The 24,304-nt window shown below is 38.0% G+C and overlaps 2 protein-coding genes and 1 long non-coding RNA gene across 5 annotated transcripts in view; all 3 read left to right on the top strand.

Annotated features, from left to right (window-relative positions):
- Nucleotides 1-4,513, top strand: part of LOC133545393 (zinc finger protein 501-like) — a 399,721-nt gene extending 395,208 nt beyond the window's left edge. For all 3 annotated transcript variants that reach the window (XM_061890933.1, XM_061890932.1, XM_061890931.1), the window contains one exon: nucleotides 1,571-4,513. In XM_061890933.1, coding sequence (XP_061746917.1) covers nucleotides 1,571-2,676 — 1,106 coding nt within the window. In that variant the 3' untranslated portion in view covers nucleotides 2,677-4,513. The remainder of the gene's footprint in view (nucleotides 1-1,570) is intronic.
- Nucleotides 4,514-4,943: 430 nt separating this feature from the next.
- Nucleotides 4,944-11,795, top strand: LOC133545458 (zinc finger protein 33B-like). The gene is made up of 2 exons (XM_061891070.1): nucleotides 4,944-5,372; nucleotides 9,208-11,795. The coding sequence occupies exons 1-2, from the start codon at nucleotides 5,246-5,248 to the stop codon at nucleotides 10,356-10,358; spliced, it is 1,278 nt and encodes a 425-aa protein (XP_061747054.1). The 5' UTR covers nucleotides 4,944-5,245; the 3' UTR covers nucleotides 10,359-11,795.
- Nucleotides 11,796-18,260: 6,465 nt separating this feature from the next.
- On the top strand, nucleotides 18,261-23,493 carry LOC133545515 (uncharacterized). The gene is made up of 3 exons (XR_009804861.1): nucleotides 18,261-18,658; nucleotides 22,902-23,069; nucleotides 23,169-23,493. It is a non-coding gene; the product is annotated as an uncharacterized LOC133545515 (long non-coding RNA).
- Nucleotides 23,494-24,304: the final 811 nt, after the last annotated feature.

Here is a 24,304-nt window from a genome sequence, read left to right as displayed (position 1 = left end):
TGATTCAGCTAAAAAAATGTTTTGATATTAATAAGTTATCATTAAATGATAAGAACACTACATTTGTGGTGTTTAGTGGTGCAAGGACAAATTGTGAATTAAATCTAAATTTAAATCAAGTGGAAATTGATAGAGTAAAAGAAACTAAATTATTGGGAAGAATAATTGATGGTAAATTATTTTGAATATATACCATATTTTTCGGATTAAAAATACAATAAAATGTCATAGTTCGGCAAGGGGATGCAATTTATACCCTGGAGGGACTTATGTGTGAAATTATTAACACATGGCTGTAAAATATCAAAAAATATATTTTATCTCATTCACGTAAGAGACTAGACGTACCGATAGAAGAGGAAGCAGCACATTGTCTACTTTGGAGTTGGCAGAGTTGTTTAGAAGCGACATCGAGGAAGAAGATTTCATGGGATTTAGCAATTAGGAGTGACAGATTGTTTGGTAAACGTATAGCATGTTCTATATGTTATAGTTATTTGAATGACTCTTACAATAATATGTTACGTTAACATACCAGACACGTTCTCAGTTTGGTATTTATGCGTCATATAACATACACTTATTCAGCCTTTTGTTCACTATTCTTTATTTATTTTAAATTGTCTATCAAATTTCTATTCTTGGTGTTGGATTTTATCAAATAAATTTCCCCAAAAATGCAACTTATACTTTAGTGACACTTATATATGTTATTTTTTTCCTTCTCTAATTATGAATTTTCGGACGGTGCGATTTATACTCCGGAGCGATTTATAATCCGAAAAATACAGTAAAGGGAAACATATCCAAATCTATTGCTACTCTTTATAAAGTAAAACATGCTGAATAAGACATGTCTGCATATGTTATATTATTCTTTTATTTTTCCATATTTAACATATTGTGTTGAAGTTTGGAGAAATGTTTATAAAACAAACACAGACCTAATAATTCAACTTCTATAAAGGGTCATTAGAATAATACACAAAGTGTGCTACTATGGACATACCAATCCATATAAGTTCTAATGTGTTAAGATTTTCAGAAATTGTGTTTTTAAAAACCTTGGAAATTATGTTTCGAGTAAAGCAACAGTCTTCCAGCTTGTATTCTTAGGTTATTTCAATTAAGAGGAGAAAACTATTATTTACGGGGATATTGATTTTTGAAATAGGTAACGTAAGAAGGATTATAAAATGCAAATGTATTTCAGTTGTAGGAGTTAAGAGGTGAAACACGCTCAGTGATGAGTTGAAGACATGTAGTTCTCTCACTGGGTCCCTGTGTACACTCTCAGTTACATTAACATTGATATTATACATGTGGGCCAATAGATAGAAATGCTCTTAAATGTAGCTTTGATGTGGCGAGCTACTTTTGTAGTGTAGCTTGCTACAATTCTCTGAGGATAGCTTAGCTACATTTAATTGAGAGTAACTTGTAGCTTTGCTTACTACATTTTCCGGGTTGTTTGCCTATCAATGTCTATTTGGCCTACCTCACATGTGAATAGTTTGAATACTGCAAACTTCAATACAGTAACACCTCATTTGTGTTTTATGTTCTGCAGACGTCCGGCAGGTGTCAGCAGAGAGTCATGAAGATATTCCCTCCAAGCAGCAGGAGTGGAGCTCCAGTGTGGGACAGAAGGGGCTACAGGCCCCCTCCCACATTAAAAAGGAAGAGAAGGAACTGTGGGAGAAGTTTCAAAGGTTGGAGGAGGCTGATGATGAAGATGAAGCTCAGTCCTTACAGCTTCATCACAGTCAAAGTGAGGAGAACAGAGGGGCGGAGCTTGTAAGTCAACACGTCACAGAAGCTGATGGACAGCATTGTGAAGATATAAAGTCAGAACCAGACAGCATTTTTGCTCCACTGTCAGACATGGACCACATGATGTCAGACTCTTCTGATCACAGTGACCACATCCAAAAACCTTTGGAGAGTAAAAATGACTCTAAAGATGATACGAGACATCACACTAACAAAAAACACGTTCACTGCTCTGAATGTGGGAAATCATTTAGACACAAGACTAATTTTACAAGACACATGAGAATACATACTGGAGAGAAACCTTTTACTTGCTCGGTTTGTAAGAAGAGTTTCTCCAGAAAGCTTGACATGACCAGACACATGAAAACACACACTGGAGAGAAACCTTTTACTTGCTCTGTTTGTAAGAAGAGTTTCTCCAGAAAGCCTGACATGACCTCACACATGAGAACACATACTGGAGAGAAACCTTTTACTTGCTCTGTTTGTAAGAAGAGTTTCTCCACAGCGCAAAAACTGACTAGACACATGAAATCACACACAGGAGAGAAATCTTTTACTTGCTCTTTTTGTAAAAAGAGTTTCTCCATTAAGATTGTCATGACCAGACACATGAGAACACATACTGGAGAGAAACCTTTTACTTGCTCTGTTTGTAAGAAGAGTTTTTCCACTAAGCCTAACATGTCCACGCACATGAGAACACATACCGGAGAGAAACCTTTTACTTGCCCTGTTTGTAAGAAGTGTTCCTCCACAAAGCAACACATGACCACACACATGAGAACACACACTGGAGAGAAACCATTTAGTTGCACTGTGTGTGATAAGATGTTCCGTTATAAGTATCAGGTCAGTAAACACAAGTGTGTAACAGTCACGGAAGCTGCAGGGATTTAAAAACACTTAAACAGTGATTGTGCTAAATGTACTTTAAAAACACAGCATGTTTAATATGAATGTATATTTCATGTTGTATGTAGTGCTTATCATCTTCTACTGTTATATGTTGTCCTGTAGTTACTTTTTAAGTTGTGTGCATTTTTTTAATATTATATATGGAGCTATATTTTTTTTTCTTCTCATCTCTGAAGACGGGACATCTTATTATTTTCATTTGTTTTTGTGTCTTATAAAAAAATCAATCAATCAATGTTTATTTATATAGCCCTAAATCACAAATGTCTCAAAGGACTGTACAAGCCACTATGAATACGACATCCTCGGAAGAACCCACATAAGGGTAAGGAAAACTCACACCCAGTGGGACGCCAGTGACAATGATGACTATGAGAACCTTGGAGAGGACCTCAAATGTGGGCAACCAAGAGAGCCGCCCACCAACTCTCGGCCGGTGTCCAGTTCGCATGGATGACCGAGGATCCGTGCAAGGAGCCCGAAGTGTCCAATACCTGCTCATTCAGCCAAGGCACTGTGAAGCTTGTCCGTACCGGCGCTCAGCGCCAGCTCCGCAGCCCTGTCTCTTCATCCGCATCTCCTCCAGTCTCTCCAAATGGACTCTGGGAGACCCAGTAGCTGGTCTCCATGGCCAAAAGGCATCCTGCTAGGCAGATCTAGAAGTTCACAAAAAAGCACCGCATAAGTTATGAAAGTGCCACCCATTGTCACACGGTCACAAAGGGTCCCCAAACAAAGGGCAACAAAACCCCACATGAAAACAAGAGGGAAACAGCAGGAACAGAAAAGGATGACACAAGAGCACAGAGCTCCTGCCACCAGCAGCCACTACAGCGGCACCATCTTAATGAAATGCTTGTATGTTTTAGTAATGTATGTATAAAAAATAATATCTTATCTCGTAGTAAAAGGGAACAAGAATATGAAAATGAACAAGGTGTATCGCCACAATTTCAACCACTTTTACGCTTCTGTCATTGTAATGAATGACGCATGGGGCGCCACTAACTCCCATCGCATAATTTTTTTTTTTAAATGTTGATTTTTTTAAACGAAGCATTTACTGTAACTCAGTGGTTCTCAAACTTTTTTTTGTCATCCCCCACTTTGGACAATGGGGAGTTTTCAAGCCCCACCTGCCCCCATTGCCCCAACAGAACGTTAATGCCAAGTTTAACATTTCTAAATGTATTGAACATCAAGTAACATTCAAGTTGTATACATTCAAACTCAAAAACATAAAATAACATCAAGTTCAATACTAAATAAAATATCTATTCTGCCAGTTTTCTTTGAAAGAAATCAAGTGGCTTATTGACGTGATTGGGGTGTGTGGTCTCGAGGTGTCTCTTTAATTTGCTGGGTCTCATGCTGTCTGCTGCTAGCGGTTTTAGACACAGAACACACAGGGGTCTCTCCTCTGCCCCCACCACCGTTGCCGTAAATCCAAGAGCAAGATACCCTTCATCATAGTTTCTTTTCGTTTGGCTTTTAGGTTAATTAAGCCCGTCGGATTTTTGTTTCTCTGCAGGCGCTGGCTCTGATTTGACGACCTTTGAGGTGCGAGTCACAAATGTATCCATTTTGTGTAATTGTGGTCCACACATTAGCCTGCTACCCGTCCGCGTGAAAGATTGTTCCGCTTAGCCCCGCCCCCATTAGTTACTGTTGCTATATCTGTCAAACTTTCGCTCCTACCTAGAAATGTAAAGCCTAGCGGAAAAATAAGTAATTCACATTTATTTACATAACAGATTTCACAGACAGAATCACAAAGTTATTTACAGTCTGTATACAAAATGAAAGCATAGTAAAAAAAAAAAAAATCTAAGAATATAATTAAAAAAAAAATGTAAAGTGAAATTTCCTCCCGTTCCTCGTGCCCCACCTGTCATGTCTCTATTCCCCACCAGTAGGGCCCGCCCCACACTTTGAGAAATGCTGCTGTAACTTAACAAGAAAAATGATTTTACATTTTCAGAATTATGAAATAAATAACTCATTATAAAATATTAAAACATCGATTTATTTTCCATTTAAGGCTGCTGAACACATCTTTCAGGTTTGTGTACAGATCTGTGCGGTTTCATAATGAATACTGTATTTTTAATCAACGTTCCTTTTGTATGTAATGGTTTATGATGACATTGTTATTGAAATACAGATGACACAAAAGAACCATGGTAAGTAAGTGTGGCAAAACTCGTTGGCGGAAGTGACGTCCGGTGCGCGCATGCGTAGAATGATCGGGTGACAAAGCAAGATGGCGTCTGACGGAGAAGTCCTAAACGCGGGCATTATATTTCTGTATTCTTACATATATGTTGTTTAATAGAGTACACACGGTTAATAATTGTTTGTAGCCGGATACATTAGTCCGAGCGCACTTTGACACTTCTCCTGTTTGATAGCTTCACTTAAGGTAGCTTGCAGCTAGTTTAGCTGGCTAGTTAGCTTAGCTTGTTAGCTGCTAACAAAGAGACGCGGAAGTTATTTAAACATCGCTAAGTAGGGAACTAATGTGAGTGTAAAGTGTTGTGATTGTGTGAAAATGTGCGAAAGAACGATGGCAAAGTACGAGGAGGAACTTTGGCCAAGAAAAGAGGAGGACGAGCGACAACATCAACTACTGGATGTTTATTATAAGAAACATCATCAAGTTGTGTTACACAGAACAGGTTTGTTTACTTCTTACTCTCACATCTTTACTAACTTTATACTTTATTACCTACATTATTCTTAAACATATTATGTATAAGAAGTTTGGTTGGCTTGTGAGGATGATGTACATACAGTCATGGTCAAAAGTTTACATACACTTGTAATGAACATAATGTCGTGGCTGTCTTGAGTTTCCAATCATTTCTACAACTCTTGTTTTTTTGTGATAGAGTGATTGGAGCACATACTTGTTGGTCACAAAAAATATTCATGAAGTTTGGTTCTTTTATGAATTTATTAGGGGTCTACTGAAAATGTGATCTGGGTCAGAAGTATAAATACAGCAACGTTTTAGTCAGCAATAAATACAGCAATGTTAGTATATTTCCAGCAATGACGGTGGGCATGGTGTTCCTGGTATTAAAGGCCGAGCCTTTTCTCCTCCAAACATATTGCTGGGTATTGTGGCCAAACAGCTCAATTTTTGTTTCGTCTGACATCACATGGACAAAGATAAGCCATTTTGGAGTAAAGTTATGTGGTCAAATGAAACAAAAAATGAGCTCTTTGGCCATAATACCAGGCAAAGTCCAGAGGCATTAAAATATTCACGCAATCATAGGCCGGGACCGATATAAATGAAAATAAACCTGATAACTTAATTCTTGCCGCCATCAATACATTGCTATGTCTGTGTGTTTCCTTCTTGGTCTGTGGATTTCAAACTGGACTAAGAGGTCTCACTCTGTGCATCACTCTCAGCACCTGAGCATGTTAATTCCACGGTAGACTTACATGAACAAAGTGAGCCTCTTGTCACTCATTCACAATCTTTGTTTTGGCTACTTGCAATTCTCCTCCACACATTTTCCTGTGTGCAGTAGTGTTAGCGACACTCACTTTAATGTTAGAGATGGAAATAGTCATTTTAATACAACGCTGAAGTACATGCTTTAATTTTGGGCCTTTAAGAATCGGCATTTTTTTTCGCATTTGTGTCAAGGAAGTTAAATTAGGTCTGAAAACCTTTTACAAGTTGACTTCATGTGCATTCGGACTTCTCAAAGTGTAAAATACCATCCGCTCTATACAGAGTATTTTACTTTGAAAGTAAATTATATATATATTTTTTGTGTTTATGCATGACTTCCTGTTTTAGCTCAATTGAACCACCTTGTTGTGTTTACCACTAAATATAGAAGCCAGGTGATGGAAACTGACACATTGACTTGAAAGCAAAAAACAGAACTAATCTGTCGCACTAGCGCCGCCGTTCCACGTCCAGTGGAAATACCCTGTTACATTTACAAACTTTGTTTTGCGAGATCAATGACAAAACTTTACCTCAGGTTCAAGGCACAAAGCAAAAGGAAATACACTTTCAACCCACAGCACTTGCAGTGAGCAAACTCGACCACAAGATGACGACAGAGCACAGACAATTCGGATTACATATTTGCAATGTAAACAATCTAATCTTTTTTCCAAGTTAATACTTCAATAACTGACATTAAGATCACATGGGCGCTGGAGCCTATCCCAGCTGCAATTAGGCAGCAGGGAATTTATTGCAATATAGATTTTAAGCCATATTGCCGAACCCTCGTGAAAAGTAATCTTATTTTTCTGTGAATAATAATGTAAAGAGCAGTGTGTTTGTTTTTAGGCCAATTCATATACAAACCCCGTTTCCATATGAGTTGGGAAATTGTGTTAGATGTAAATATAAACGAATTACAATGATTTGCAAATCATTTTCAACCCATATTCAGTTGAATATGCTACAAAGACAACATATTTGATGTTCAAACTGATAAACATTTTTTTTTTTGCAAATAATCATTAACTTTAGAATTTGATGCCAGCAACACGTGACAAAGAAGTTGGGAAAGGTGGCAAATTCTGATAAAGTTGAGAAATGCTCATCAAACACTTATTTGAAACATCCCACAGGTGTGCAGGGTAATTGGGAACAGGTGGGTGCCATGATTGTGTATAAACGCAGCTTTCATGAAATGCTAAGTAATACAAAAACAAGGATGGAGGGAGGGTCCCCACTTTGTAAGCAAATTGTCGAACAGTTTTAGAACAACATTTCTCAACGAGCAATTGCAAGGAGTTTAGGGATTTTACCATCTACGGTCCGTAAAATTATCAAAAGGTTCAGAGAATCTGGAGAAATCACTGCACGTTAGCGGTGATATACGGACCTTTGATCCCTCAGGGGATCCATCCATCCATTTATACCGCTTATTCCCTCTTGGGGTCGCGGGGGGGCGCTGGCGCCTATCTCAGCTACAATCGGGCGGAAGGCGGGGTACACCCTGGACAAGTCGCCAACTTATCGCAGGGCCAACACAGACAGGGGATACTGCATCAAAAACCGACATCAGTGTGTAAAGGATATCCCCACATGGGCTCAGAAACACTTTATAAAACCACTGTCAGTAACTACGGTTGGTCGCTACATCTATAAGTGCAAGTTAAAACTCTGCTATGCAAAGCAAAACCCATTTATCAACAACACCCTGGAACGCCGCTGGCTTCGCTAGGCCCGGGCTCATCTAAGATAGACTGATGCAAAGTGGAAAAGTGTTCTGTGGTCTGACATTTCAAATTATATTTGGAAACTGTGGACGTGGTGTCCTCCGGAACAAAGAGGAAAATAACCATCCTGATTGTTATAGGTGCAAAGTTCAAAAGCCAGCATCTGTGATGGTATGGGGGTGTATTAGTGCCCAAGGCATGGGTAACTTACACATATGTGAAGGCACCATTAATGCTGAATGGTCCATACAGGTTTTGGAGCAACATATGTTGATCCTGCCAGTAGCATATGCTTGTCTCAAAGATTAAGCATATGATCGTGTTGCGGCATAGCTCGGTTGGTAGAGTGGCCGTGCCAGCAACTTGAGAGTTGCAGGTTCGAGTCCCGCTTGTGCCATCCAAGTTACTGCCGTTGTGTCCTTGGGCAAGACACTTTACCCACCTGCTCCCAGTGCCACCCACACTGGTTTAAATGTAACTTAGATATTGGGTGTCACTATGTAAAGCGCTTTGAGTCACTTGAGAAAAGCGCTATATAAATATAATTCACAATGTTGTCATCCAAGAAACGTTATCTGGGAAGCCCCTGCTTATTTCAGTAAGAAAATGCCAAGCCACGTGTTACAACAGCAGGGTTTCACAGTAAAAGAGTGCAGGTACTTTCCTGGCCCGCCTGCAGTCCAGACCTGTCTCCCATCAAAAATGTGTGGCGCATTATGAAGCGTAAAATACGACAGCAGAGACCCCGGACTGTTGAACGACTGAAGCGCTACATAAAACAAGAATGGGAAAGAATTCCACTTTCAAAGCATTCAACAATCAGTTTCCTCAGTTCCCAAACGTTTATTGAGTGTTGTAAAAGAAAAAGTGATGTAACACAGTGGTGAACATGCCCTTTCCCAACTACTTTGGCACGTGTTGCAGCCATAAAATTTTAAGTTAATTATTATTTGCAAAAATAAAGTTTATGAGTTCGAACATCAAATATCTTGTCTTTGTAGTGCTTTCAACTGAATATGGGTTGAAAGGGATTTGCAAATCATTGTATTCCGTTTATATTTACATCTAACACAATTTCCCAACTCATATGGAAACGGGGTTTGTATATGAATAATGTGGATTGGACGTTGGCCTTGGAACACATTCCCCTGAAGGTGTTCTTCATGTGTCAGCTGGAAGTACCCTGACTGCTGTGAGGGGAAACTGATGATATTGTGGGATCATATGTTGGTGCAGGACAATGTCTCATGTGACTGAGCAAAGTTGGACTTTTGTAAAGAATGTTTGTTTTCTCCTGTCCTGCAGACCTTGATGAAGAACATCTTCCTCATAAGCAGGAGGAGGAACCACAGTCCCCCCACATACACGAAGAAGAAGATGTACCACATTCCCATCATGTTAAAGAGGGAGGGGAGGAGCCACAGCCCACCCACATTAAAGAGGAAGACGAGACGCCACAGACCCATAGTGTTAAACTGACCCTTCACATTAAAGGGCAAGCGGAGGACCCACTGAACCTACACGTCAAAAATGAAGAGGAGGACCCACTGACCCCTCACATTAAAGCGGAAAAGGAGGACGCACTGACCCCCTACTATAAAGAGGAAGCGGAGCACCAAGAGCTGTTGCACATTAAAGAGGAAGAGGAAGAACACAGCATCAGTCAGCCTAAATGGTTGGAGGAGTTCCCAGTGACTGGTGTCCCTGTGAAGAGTGAAGATGATGAGGTCAAAGGTGAAAGTGAGGAGAAGAGAGAGGCGGAGCCTCCAAGCAGCAGCTCAACACAACACATGACAACAGAAGCTGATGGAGACCACTGTGGAGGATCACAAGCAGACAAGCTCTTAGCTCCACTATCAGATAGTGAGGACACAACGTCACACTCTCCTGACACTGATGATGAAGACTCAAAAGATGATAAGACATGTCACACTGACAACACTCACTTCACATGTTCTCACTGTGACAAAATCTTTAAAAAAAAATGGTGTCTGAAAAGACACATGAGAACACACACTGGAGATAAACCTTTTTCCTGTTCAACCTGTGGTAAAGGTTTTACACAAAGTCAACATTTGAAAGTACACACTAGAACACACACTGGTGAAAAACCTTTTTCCTGTTCAACCTGTGGTAGAGGTTTTACACAAAGGCATCATTTGAAAGTACACACTAGAACACACACTGGTGAAAAACCTTTTTCCTGTTCAACCTGTGGTAAAGGTTTTACACAACGTCAAGATGTGAAAGTACACATGAGAACACACACCGGTGAAAAACCATACACCTGTTCAATCTGCAACAGAAGCTTTTGTGACCAATCAAACCTTGTAGTACACATGAGAACACACACAGGAGAGAAAGTGTTGAGTTGCAGTGTGTGTGGTGAAAGATTCTCTTATAAGAAGCAGTGTAAGAAACACAAGTGTGCTGGTGAGAACAGCAGCAGCAAATGAAACTGCAGGATTTGAAATAAACTGTCAAGACTTTAATTTTGACTTTCTAACAACATCAGCACATATAACACGTGTGACATTGTTGTTTAACAATCTTTTTAACTGCTCCTACATTTATAGATTAGATGTTTTATATTAGTGCTTTTTTCAGTCAAGTACATGCATTAATATGCAACATTGTGTACTTTAATTAAAAATTTAATGGAAAAAGTTGACTGAAAAGGTGAGAGTAAACAGTACAACTCATTTTACAAAGATTTTTTTATGTGTATATGTATTTGCAATACAATTTTAGACTTATTCATAATATTGTTTATTTTAGGTGTTTGAAATATTGAAGCGATATACATATATATATATATATTTTAATTGTTAATGATCCCATATATTAGCACCTTTATATGATATACATATAATATACATTATAGAAAAGCGCTATACAAGTATAACCCATTTATCATGTATTATTTATTTGTACCCGGGTCACATCTGAAACATCTGGACCACTTTAGGAAGCATATTATTATTTACTTTATACATCATTTGAGCAGTTGTCCTTTATACAATTTTAAAATGTGTGACTTTATGAATCATTTGTTGGGTTTCTACAATCCATTTTATTAATTATCTTTAATACTCTCTTTAGAAATATGATGATTGTGTTGTGATTGTTTTATATGTATGTCCCCAGACCTTTATGCAATATGAAAGTGAAAGAAAATGGCTAAATTGTCTGTGGAAGGATGTTTTTGTTTTTTTACAGTTACAATTGTGGATTAAAAAAAAAATCCCATTGTTGTGTTTTAAACATTTGTTACGTTTTTTTTTTTCTTTCTTTTTTAACATCCCCAAAACAATATCAATAACAATCAAAGTTCGGAGTATTAGGCAAAAGCCAATAATGAACATTTACTTTACATACATTTATAATATAAACTGTTTATTTTGTTTCCCTATCACAGAATGAACAGGTGTTGTCTTCAATTGCAAAACAACATCCTAAAATTATTTTAAGTGGTCTATTCCGTTTTTTTTTTTTCTTAAATGAACTCCTTTGCTTTTAGAAGAATGGAAACTTTCAACATGAGTATTTTTTTGTTCCACAGAAAATACAGTAAGGAAATAAAAAAGATGATATGCTGTAATTATAATAATTTGAACAAAAGCCTTTCCAAAGAGGCGCACAGCTGTATGTGCGGCGGCAGGTGCTTGAGCCGTAACAATTGTTCTACAATCCTATCAGCAATGAAAGGCAGTTTGGTTTCCTTAAGGCCGAGTGTATGCCTTCCATGAATGTTCACTGTGCTCCCCATAAGCTGTGGCTTGCTATTGAGAAGAAGTCAAGAGTGCATATTGTCCCTTTTTTGCTGGCTCTGTAATTACATAGGATCATAGAAAACCCAATCTAAACAATAAAAATTCATATTAAATGTTCAACCTGTGTAGTGCTTAAGTTTTAACCCAAAAGGCAATGCATGTAATATTCATTCTGTTTGTGTAAAACTTCAACATTTAGGATGATTTTGAAGTTTTTAAACCTATTGACATCTCCAGGTATTGCATAGATTACAATGATTTGTGTGACTCTAGAAAAATAAAAAACAATTGATGATGATCATGTTCCACAGATTCCACTTCAGTGTTGAGTTTTGGGGACAGAAATCTAGAAGAAGAATGTGTCATTTAAAACCATTTGCCGAGTAAAATAACTGTTAATTGGTACTTTTTAGTAAACAAATAACCGTCAATTGATATAAACTATTAGTAGGTAATCCATTACACTTACATTTCTGACTACGGGATAACAATGATTTAATGTACCTTTTTTGAATATTTGTACACATTATTGTATAATGCAGCAATATGTTTCAACAATGTTTATTTCAACTACTGTCCATGTCATGTTTTATTATACCTGCTGTGGTGGATTCAGAACTCTCCTCTACTTGGCCAGTCTGTGGGATAACTTCATCCATGGAAGCAGCAGCAGGAGTTGACGCTGATGTTGACGTTTCTATAGGTCCATGCCGCAGTAGTGTTCTTCTTTTTAACACGATAACTGTTGATGTATAGCCCATTTCTAACAATGGCAAAGGGTGGTCATCCGTTGGTTTACCATGCAAGAAATAATAACTGCAGATCTGTGAGTCTTTTGTAGGCTTCCTGTCCACCCACTTGTTATTAGCATTCTTACATTTCCTATTAACGGCCTTAATCCATCTTATTTTCATGTCTGGATCTTTTGGAAATGGCTACTGTTTGAATGGTGGATCACAAACACATCTTCCTGAGTCAAAATAACTCTCATCAATGTCACACATAGTTTGTTTCCATCTTGTGAGGTGATATGTACTAGTTGAACATCTCACAACTGAGCAAATTGTCTTCGGCATTTTGAAAAATTTACATGACGCGGAATAAACAATCATTCAGAAATACATCTACTACTATTCACGTTAAAGAGTAAACACAAACCACAAACTGACAAAGTTTACTAAAAAAGTAGTGAGTCGCCTGGCTTTGATGATCCCTCACAAACTTTGACCTCGACAAATTGGACATGTGCAGAAGCCAACATGGAAGTGGTCCATTCAAATATCGGAAGAGATCACCAATGCAAAAGATAGCAAAAAGAAGCATTTGACACAATTAGTCATAGCATCTTAATAAACAAATTAGAACAGTATGGAATCAGAAGGTTGGTCTTGAACTGGGTTAGAAGCTACTTAACCAACAGGAGGTGTACAAAAAGACTGCCTCTGTAATGCTTGTTTTCTCTTTGTGTCATCGGGTTGCTTGAGTGTAGTTCACTTTTACAACTCTGGAGGGGGCATTGAATGCATCATTGCATCAGCAGGCTCTGAAAGTTACTGTGAACTTCAAAGTCAATTGTTTAATAGGCTGAGTAAATTACATTATATACACTTTAAATAAATAAATAAATGGGTTGTACTTGTATAGCGTTAATATCACTGATGTGCTTAAAACTGTATTGCAACTCATTTTACCTGTTGTATTGTAGTCTAATGGATGTTTGGCATTAAATTGACAAGCTAACTGCTAGCTGAATATCATACCCTGGTTGGGACCTGTTTGTAGCATTGGACATGTTTGTTAGCCCCAAGTTACAATTTACATTTATTGTTGTGATGCTATTTACATTCTATTACTCATTACATTACTTAGGGCTGGGATGTTCAAATCCTGTGCATTTTTGTACACTGTGTCGCAGGTTTGTGCCTATATTTTATTGCATTGTAGTGACTTTAGTTCAGGGGTCTCAAACTCAATTTACCTGGGGGCCACTGGATGTAGAGTCTGGGTGAGGCTGGGCCGTGAGAAAAGATGTCTTAAAAAAAATGTTGCATACTCCTCAGCTTGTCTAGTTGTGTAATGAAGTTACAAATTGTTTCCCTTGTGCACCGTAACTTTCTTTGTGCAAATAAGACACGTCGGGGTGCTCCTGTGCTCAACAAAAAAAATATTGCATCCCCCACTTTTCCTGGAATTGTCTTTGCGCATCACAAACCTTTCTATTCACCTTTGAAAAGGACATGTTTGGGGTTGTGGAATATATTTGTGTTCAGCCGACGCACAGAGAATAATTTTATTTCCGTAATGTATGTCGTTCCGCTTTTCCTCCCTACAGCAACACAGCGGTCGGCGGATAATAGCCCGGAAAGTACCGGGGTAGCGAGCGCAAAAAAGTGACGGCTCCCGGACTGTTATCCGGCGTCATATAAACATATATGAAGTGTTAATCGTGTGGGGCAATGCAAATTAAACAATAAAAAAAACAAATAACGTTTTGAATTGGTCCAGGTTATCGGGGACTGATATTGATGACGGACAGGTGTCGTGGTGTGACTGCAGCCAGGCACAAAAGAAAACCCTCGTCTCCATGGCAACGTCTCTGTCGCTTTCACTCATTCGCCGCTTTTCCACTAACGCAGGGGCAGGCAACCCAGAACGTTGAAAGAGCCACTTTGGAGCCAAATAACACAACGCTGCTAAGCGCCATTCATATAAAACTCACAGGCCGAACTAACTTTAAACTTTCAATTGCACCGCGAGCCGCGTGTCTGAGGCCCCTGCTTTAGTTGATTTATAATGATTGTATTTGTTTTGTATAGGAAACCACACACACAAACACACGCACGCAAACAAACAACTCATGCAAGTCTTCAATAGACAATTGAACCTACAAATCTGGACATGGACAATTTATTATTCCTCCTGCACTCACCTGAACAAATAATTGCTTACCTAACCCGACACCCTGAAGGGATTGCTAATCCATATTAATCCAGTCATAGTCGTCACTACAGGAGCCAACACGTGAAAATAGGGGAACACACTTCTACACAGCTCAAAATATCGTGTGGTGTACCTCAGGGATCAATACTTAGACCAAGATTGTTCAATCTTTTTATGAACAGCATTTGTAAAGTTCCAAAGGATTTAAAGTTAGTTTTATTTGCAGATGATACAACTGCTTTCTGTTCATCAGAGAGATAACACAGTAGATAATAGAAATAACAACAGAAGAAATTAACAAATTAAAAAGATGGTTTGACATAAAGCAGACTGTCTTTGAATCTCAGTAAAACTAAAATAATGTTATTTGGTAACAGAAGGGAAAGTCAAACACAAATAGAAGGAGTAGACATTAAAAGGGTAAAAGAAAACACATTTTAGGTGTAATAATAGATGACAAACTGAACTGGAAACCTTCATGTAAAAAATATACAACATAAAGTAGCAAGAAACACGTCAATAATGATTAAAGCAAAACATGTTCCGAACCAAAAATCACTTCATATTCTCTACTGCTCACTAGCGTTACATATCTGAGTTATTGTGCAGAAATATGGGAAATAACTACAAATGTGAGCTTCATTCACTAACGGTGTTACAAAAAAGATTAGTTATAAGAATACATAATGTTGGATATAGAGGACATGCAAATATTTTATTTATTGAATCACAAATATTGAAAATCAACGATTTCGTGCAACTTGCAAACAGCTAAAATTGTGTACAAAGCAAACTATAAACTGCTATCAAAGAATGTACAACAGTTCTTCTCTACAAAAGAGGAGAAATATAACCTTAGTGAAAAATCTAATTAAAAAAATGTGTATGTGCGTAAAACACTTAGAACCTTTTGCCTATCTGTATGTGGAATTAAATTATGGAATGGATTAACCAAAGAAACCAAACAAAGCACCAATATGATCCAGTTTAAGAGACTGTTCAAAAAGTACAAAGAAGAACAATTATGATGAACATCTTGAACCTTTTTTTTTTTTAGATAGGGATTATTTACATATTCAATATTTGTTTACTGACTATTGTATATTAATTATTTATTCACTGTTCTGTTGCAGAGAACAAAGAATTGGGATGCAATTACTACGATATGAAAATGAGTAGGATTAAATAAACTCTTGATTCTTCCTACTCCTTTTCGGATGTGCTGTCATGAAACAACTGGAAATATGTTATGCATCACATGTATCGTATGCATGTTCCACATAAACTGAACTGAAAGGCAATAACACGAGAACAAAGTGGGCCCCTTTTAAGCTCATTACGTCAGGGGTGTGGACTCGAGTCACATGACTTGGACTTGAGTCAGACTCGAGTCATGAATTTGATGACTTTAGACTCGACTTGACAAAATGTAAAAAGACTTGTAACTCGACTTAGACTTTAACATCAATGACTTGTGACTTGACTTGGACTTGAGCCTTTTGACTTGACATGACTTGCTACTTCCCCCAAAACCCAACGATTAAAAAGTTATTCAGGAGCGCTCCGTATCTTCCCTTGTGTACGCGTGTCTGTCAGCGTATGTGCGCTACCTGTCAGTACAACAGCCAATCAAATTACATCCACGTTATTTTCGTCACACAGCATTCAGCCAATCAAATTGCAGGAAAACCAACGAAGAAGATCTCTCAAACAACCCGCCAGTGAGGAAAAATTATGCCAAAAATATTTTCGTTTGGGGATTAAAACTGCGAGTTGGTCAACAAAAAACGAATTCCAACATGCAAAGCATGCGGTTCGAAGATTACAGACGGAGACGCAACAACTTCCAACTTCGTTTGACATTTCAAGATGCACAATGAAGGGTAAGTTTTGAATGAAAGCTAACGTTTGTTGGGTGAGTAATGTAACTTTTTTTTGTTGTGTAGTTAAATCAGTGAGGCTGTGCACTCACTGCTAACGTTAGAACCATAGACATCTTATAAGGGTAGCAGCATGGATCGCTACTGCCTACTCGCGCAGACGAGACGCGGAGCCGCCATCTTGGAGTGGTGATCCACTCCACTCAGTGCAATTCATTTGGCAGGAGCAATGAACTGTCAGCACATTTATATCATATTACCTCACTGAATACCACTCATTTTCACCCGCTTTTTTGTCATACGTGTATCTATGATAAAGGATACATGTTTTGGCGTGTTCCTAGTTTGCTTAACAGTAATATAATATTCTTATATACTATAAGTGACCAGACGTCCGAGATCAAAACTGGAAATAATAATCCCAGAGAAGGGGGGAAAAACGGTCAGCTATTTTTAAGTTGAAGAAACAATATGATTAGGTTATATATACATGTGTATATCCTACATAAACAATACAATGAATACATTAGATATCTATATATCTTAGGGACCTATAGACTGTATCTCCGTTTTTGCAGCAATAGAGAGTTTATTCTGTCTTGACACTTTGTATTGATATTTTCTATTACATTCTTCCCTTAAATAGTAATGTTTACAGTGATTGTTTTATATGTATTTTGTATGTATGTTGCTTTGGACAAAAGTGTCTGACAAATACTTAAACATATATAAACACCTGAAAGTCTTTATTTGAACTAAAACCACCAATCTGTTTCACTGGATTCAGAATAAAACCAAAGTCTTTCTTACCCAACAAAGTTAGTATTTGAATATTGTTACTTGAAGACTTATTCCTGGTTACAATTAGACTGTAAAGACAGTATTGTCTTATATTTTGCCTAAAATGAGAATGCATCGTAATCAGTTGTGGCTGGTGAATTTTGTTTTAGGTGGGGCTGAAGTTTGTTAACCAAATCCCTGTAGGGGTGAGGTCATCCTCCCCCAGAAGATTTGTTTGTGATTTTCACATACAAATATTGAAGATCTTTGCTCCTTTTCAACTCTGTGGTGATATTATTTTCACAAAATACAACCAATAGTACGTTAATGTTAAATCTTACTTATGAAAAGTAATCCCCCGATTCCTATTTTCAACTGTCCGCTCATTTGAGCAGGAAAACGCTGAACACCAGCCCGACATCTTTGTTTTCTACCTGTCAGTTTAGGCTGCTCGCCGGCACCTTGTCACCTCTTCAAGATGGCGGCCAAAGTGCTCGTGTAATAGCAGCCAATGCTGTGTCTACTCATAAGATGTTTATGGTTATAACGTCATTGCAAACACGACAATCTGTTGCGTCCACTGCAGTTCACTACTTTATTCATACTTTTTGTCAGGTGATTTTTTTTTAAGCAGGGTTGCATGAAGTACCTACACATAACGTTACGTTGGTGAATGCATCACACACAGTAACGCAACGTTAGACGGCGGTCAGGAGCACCGCGTATTTTAGCCACTTACAAAAAGACAGACATAGTCAAATAAAGGTTGGTTAAAATGTATACTATATTAAGAATATGTGTACATATTGCATAGGGCCCTGACATCTAAAAAGTATGACTATGTTCATTGTTATGTTCATGTATTTGTTATGTTTTTCATGTGTACGCACAGCTGGTTTTACTTTTTTCTCTCGTGAGATTTGGAAAAGACCTGGTTACTTGTTTCTCTCGCGAGATCTGACAACACTGCGCGCGAACCAAACACGATGAGGATAAAGCCAGATGGCGTCTGACGCAGTCGTCACAGTTCAGTGTTCTTAATCTGTGCCTCCATGTACACATATATGTCCTTTATTAGACTCTATTAAATAGAGTAAACATCGTTGATACCTGTTTGCATCCGGTTATATTAGTCTGAGCGCACTTTGATGCTTCTTGGGCTAGCTTAGCTTACCAGTTAGCTTAGCTTGTTAGCTGCTAACAAAGAGAGGCGGAAGTGATCAAAACACATCGCTAAGCAGAGATCAAGTGTGAGTGTAAAGTGTTGTGATTGTGTGAAAATGTGCGAAAGAACGATAGCAGAGTACGAGGAGGAACTTTGTCCAACAAAAGAGGAGAAGGAGCGACAACAACAAAAACATCAAGTTGTGTTACACAGAACAGGTTTGTTTACTTCTTACACTCAGATGTTTACTAACTTTATATTTATTATTAACACTATTCTTGAATAGATTGTCTATAGGAAGATGAATTGTCATGTGTGGATAATGCACTGATTGTTTTACACTGTTCATAAGATGGAGACAGTTTCAGACACACAATATTTATGAGAGGTTGATGTTCCTCTCAGTTTGTAACAATGTGTATCAACATGTTTACACAAAACTCACACAGTCACCGGGGGAATATTCCAGAGAGCAAGTTAAGTGCAAAGTCCTGAGTATGTAAAGCACGAGAGTTTTACCTCCAAAAATAAGAGAGGTAAGACAAAGTCAGAGTCAGTTACCATGGTAACTGACGCTGTAAACCTGGCCTGCTAACTGGCAGGTTTGACAAGTTATATATGTGTGTAAAAGCTATACTGACCTGTTATTTCCTTCATATTGGTGCAGCCATTAACCAACTACATTGACCTACTCAGTGGCCTAGTGGTTAGTGTCCACCCTGCTTGGCACTCAGCATCAAGAGTTGTAATTGGGGGTTAAAGGCCTACTGAAATGAGATTTTCTTATTTGAACGGGGATAGCAGGTCCATTATATGTGTCATACTTGATCATTTCCCGATATTGCCATTATTTTGCTGAAAGGATTTAGTAGAGAAGATCGACGATAAAGTTCGCAACTTTTGGTGCTGACAAAAAAGCCTTGCCTTTACCGGAAGTCGCAGACAATGACCTCACAAGTGTGGGGGCTCCTCACATCCTCACTTTGTTATCAATGGGAGCCTCCAGCAGCAAGAGCTATTTGGACTGAGAAAAAGACAATTTCCACATTAATTTGAGAGAGGATGAAAGATTTGTGTTTGAGGATATTGATAGCGACGAACTAGAAAAAAAAAAGCGACAGCTCCAGGCGACGGCAGTGTGAGCATTTCAGATGTAATTAGACACATTTACTATGATAATTCTGGAAGATCCCTTATCTGCTTATTGTTTTAATAGTGTTTTAGTGAGATTTTGAATCATTTGTTGGGTGTCTATACCATTTTATTAATTATCTTTATTACTTTCTTTCGTAATATAATGATTGTGTTGTAACTGTTTTATATGTTTGTCCCAAAACCTTTATCTAATAAAAAAAATGTGAGAGAAATTGGCTGAATTGTTTTACAAATTTCAATTTGTGGATTAAAAAAAATCCCCATTGCCTCTATAAATAAACAGGAAGTCCCAGAGAGTACATTAGACTGCATGCTACGCTTTGATACACAATCCACTAAATTATTTATTCTAGTCTTTAATCGTTTGTTCTTCTCTGGAACTACGCAGCTAGAGGAACATGAGCGAAAAGAAGTCGAAATTGGAGACATGAAAATGCTTTTAACCACAAGAAAGCTGCTGTTTTACTTAATAATTGTGTGTTTTTCTGATGTATAAAAACATTTATAGTTATTTCATTTTACATCTTCTCATGTATTTATTTTTTCTTACCTCTGTCTTTGACATACTTAGGCTACTTTTGTACTTCTCTCAGTTTTGGGACATTTGGTTTGAGCATCTTTCTGGTTCAATTTGTGTTTGGAATCACAGAAATACCCGCACACTTTCTGTGCATCTGGTTTTTGGAGTTGTTGAGAAGAAAAAAGTCTGTGATTTGAACCATCCTGGCAGGTGGCTTGTTCAGTCTCCTGACCGTGGCTTTCTCTCAAGGTGACTCCATCATTTTTCACAGAAATGATGCCCTGGCTTGGACATATTACACTCACATATCTTTCATTTGTTCCCATTCCAGACAATGCTGTTGCTATTACGGCTCTTGTAACGACAGGGAAGTTCTTCTTGGACTGGAATATTTCGGTGTGTATGGTCTACTCTCAGGAACTGTTCCCCACTTCAGTCAGCTAAGCAATATATATATATATATATATATATATATATATATATATATATATAAATATTGCTTAGCTGACTGAAGTGGGGAACAGTTCCTGAGAGTAGACCATATATATATATATATATATATATATATATATATATATATATATATATATATATATATATATATACTGTAATAGTTTGGAAATATCACATCTAGTGCTGGTGTGAACGATGAGGTTCGCCCTACCGGTAAAAATTCAAACCCCTCTTTACCAGTCTGGTTCATTCGGCAGGTGGCACAGAGCCCACTTCATATCATAGGTCATAGGTTAGATTGGTATTTTTTTTTAAAAGAAAACGTTCCAATTAAGTGTACAGAGTGCATATTGTACAAAAAATTGTACTTACGTATTTCTATTTGGTTTGTGCAGTGGAGAAGGAGACGGCATGGAGACAGAAGCGTCGCTTAGCCTTAGACGTGTTTATTACAATAAAGGAATGACGTGGGCAAGTAACCCAAATATATATGGTGTGACTATGTGTTAAGTTTAGCTGGGTGCTACCAGGAGTTGTTGAAGGTGCGGAAGTCCAGAAGGAGCCAGGCAGGTTCGGAGGTCCGTGGGAGAAATCCCTGTTCTCCAGCAGGCGTTGCAGGACCAGGTGGACATGTTGTGGATGTTCCTGCAGGTTCTGGGTGAAAATCAAAATAATCTACAAGATAGACCACAACAAAGTGGTCCAACATGTCTCACAGAACATGATTAAATTAATGTATTTATTGGATGAATTAAAGTTGTTTAAATAAGCCTAGTTTTATCATTATTGTATTTAATATATATATATATATATATATATATATATATATATATATATATATATATATATATATATATATATATATATATAAAATATGGTATAGAGACCCAACAAATGATTCATAAAGTTACACATTTGTAGTTCCACAAAGTTCCACACTCACACACACACACACACACACACATATATATATATATATATATATATTTATATATCCATCCATCCATCCATTTTCTACCGCTTATTCCATTTTTTGGGGTCTCGGGGGGCGCTGGCGCCTATCCCAGCTACAATCGGGCGGAAGGCGGGGTACACCCTGCCTGGACAAGTCGCCACCTCATCGCAGGGCCAACACAGATAGACAGACAACATTCACACTCACATTCACACACTAGGGCCAATTTAGTGTTGCCAATCAACCTATCCCCAGATGCATATATATATATATATATATATATATATTTTTTTTTTTTCATTATTATTTTATTTTTTATTTTTATTTTAATATCATTCGTATTGTGTCTTTTTTTTTCAAGGTCTAGTTGGTATGAGCATTGTATTTAATTTGATTTATTTTATATTCCTATGTAATTGTTGAACTTGCTATACAATATTGAATCGCATTGTGTTGAAAGTGCCTTGATATGTGTGTGCATTGTATGCAGGGGTGCCGGAAGGGGGGCGGGGGGGGGGGCAGAGAGGTCCCCCTCTTGTATGTAAAATAGCATCAAAAAATGTTGCCGCTATGTTGGGGGCAGAGGTGGGTAGAGTAGCCAGAAATTGTATTCAAGTAAGAGTACTGTTACTTTAGAGATGTATTACTCAAGTAAAAGTAAGGAGTAGTCACCCAAATATTTACTTGAGTAAAAGTAAAAAGTATGTTGTGAAAAAACTACTCAAGTACTGAGTAACTGATGAGTAACCTGTTTGTTTAGTGATTACGGCAACAAATAATGCACAAAAACATAAAAATAGCAACGAGCAAATTCAGAGCCAGGAATACCTCTTAAGCAACTAAAACAATAATATATTTTAAATAATAGTACATTAAAATTAAAAAAATTAAGGCACATTGAGCCACAATAACTTGACAGCACCATAGGCTCAGTAGGCATTCAATGAATGATTGATTGATTGAAACTTTTATTAGTAGATTGCACAGTACAGTACACATTCCGTACAATTGACCACTAATTGGTAACACCCCAATAAGTTTTTCAAAGTTAATCAATTCCTTAATAAATGACCAAGTCGAGGTGATCTACCTCACATATACATATACATACACACACATATTATATATATATATATATATATATATATATATATATATATATATATATATATATATATATATATATATATATATATATATATATATATATATATATATATATATACATACATTTATATATATACAGTATATAATTTATATTTATTTATTTTGGCGTTTTTGTTGAAATGTTAAAGGTGTTTTAATGAATATTGTTATGGGTCACACTCCTGCTTCCTCTCTTCCTGCTATGTCTCCTCCTGCTGGGCATCCGGACAAGCACACCACGGGCCACTCCCACGTGTGCTCTCTCTCCGCTGCGGGCGTGCCTCCTCGCACCTGCAAACACTCACCAAACTACACACCTGCCTGTGATGAGCGAGCTGCCTTCAAGAGCAGACGCAGCCTGAGATCCGACGTGAGAACGTAGCTTCACGTACCCAGTACAGTAAGCCCACACGTATCTAGCTCCTCTGCATGTGCAAACTATCTCCCTGTGCTCCTTCCCTGTTGTGCTCATTGTCTCCTGTGTTGTGTCGTCTTCCAGCCTCCCGCCATCCTTCCTTGTCGTCGAGTTGTGTGTCTCGTCACCTTGGACCTCCCGTGGATTTTCCCTTGCCTTCCTGGGCATCGACCTCACGCCTGCCTAACGACCACGAAACCAAGCTCCTGCCCTTGACCATCTGCCTGCTCCCCGACGTTCGATTCCGCCTTCCTCCTTGCTGGACTTCCGCCTGGATCCCAACACGCATCCTCAACACCCTCTGGCAACCTTACTCAGATAAGTCTCACACTTCGTCACACTACATCTCTTTGGTTAAATACACATCTCACTCACACACTAAACTGTCATTAAATACGCTGACAGCTAACGACGTCATCGTTCCTCTGCCGTCTTCTTCTCCCGTTGTACAGTCACAAATATACATGCATGTTTAACATATAGATTCCTATCCTTCATGAAGACAAGAATATAAGTGTGTGTATTACCTGATTCTGATGACTTGCATTGTAGTTTTGATAACGTCCACGTTTTTAAATGGAGGAGAGAAAAAAAGTTCCTCCTTTCCGTCTAATACCACATGAAATTCGTTGGTTTTTAACATCTTATTTGTCCTGCTTCCATGTTCGTTTTTATACACTCTACAATAAATACATTGCCGGCAAACTTCGTAGTTTGCTAGCTTATTTGCACTGGCTTTCGGAGACTCTTATTTTGTTAGCGCAGGCGCGATGGAGCGGCACTTTTATTGTGAAGACAGGAACTGTGCGATCAGTCTTTAGGCTTTTGACGGGAAGTACGTTTGAAATAAAAAGTGTCTTTTTTCATTTGCACTTTTGATTGATTGATTGAAACTTTTATAAGTAGATTGCACAGTACAGTACATATTCGGTACAATTGACCACTAAATGGTAACACCCCAATAAGTTTTTCAACTTGCTTAAGTCGGGTTTCATGTGTGAAGGTCATGTGATTGCCTGGCTCTGTTTGATTGGTCCAACGTCACCAGTGACTGCATGTGATTGGTGAAACGCAGGCATGCGTAGATCCTATGTTGAAAAAACAAAACAAACATTAATAGCTCGATTAAAAAAAAGTAGCGAGTAGCGAGCTGAATGTAGACAAATGGAGCGGAGTAAAAATAGCGTTCCTTCTCTGTAAATATACTCAAGTAAAAGTAT

This window comes from Nerophis ophidion, linkage group LG28, assembly GCF_033978795.1.
Source record: "Nerophis ophidion isolate RoL-2023_Sa linkage group LG28, RoL_Noph_v1.0, whole genome shotgun sequence".
Lineage (NCBI taxonomy): Eukaryota > Metazoa > Chordata > Actinopteri > Syngnathiformes > Syngnathidae > Nerophis > Nerophis ophidion.
The sequence above is the reverse complement of the archived record's forward strand: the minus strand, read 5'-3'. Positions and strand labels throughout refer to the sequence as shown.

Excerpts from the sequence above, each read along its gene's own strand:
- LOC133545458 (XM_061891070.1), top strand. The coding sequence starts at position 5,246 with ATGTGCGAAAGAACGATGGCAAAGTACGAGGAGGAACTTTGGCCAAGA. Across the intron at positions 5,373-9,207 it reads AGTTGTGTTACACAGAACAG|ACCTTGATGAAGAACATCTT; the intron begins GTTTGTTTACTT and ends CCTGTCCTGCAG.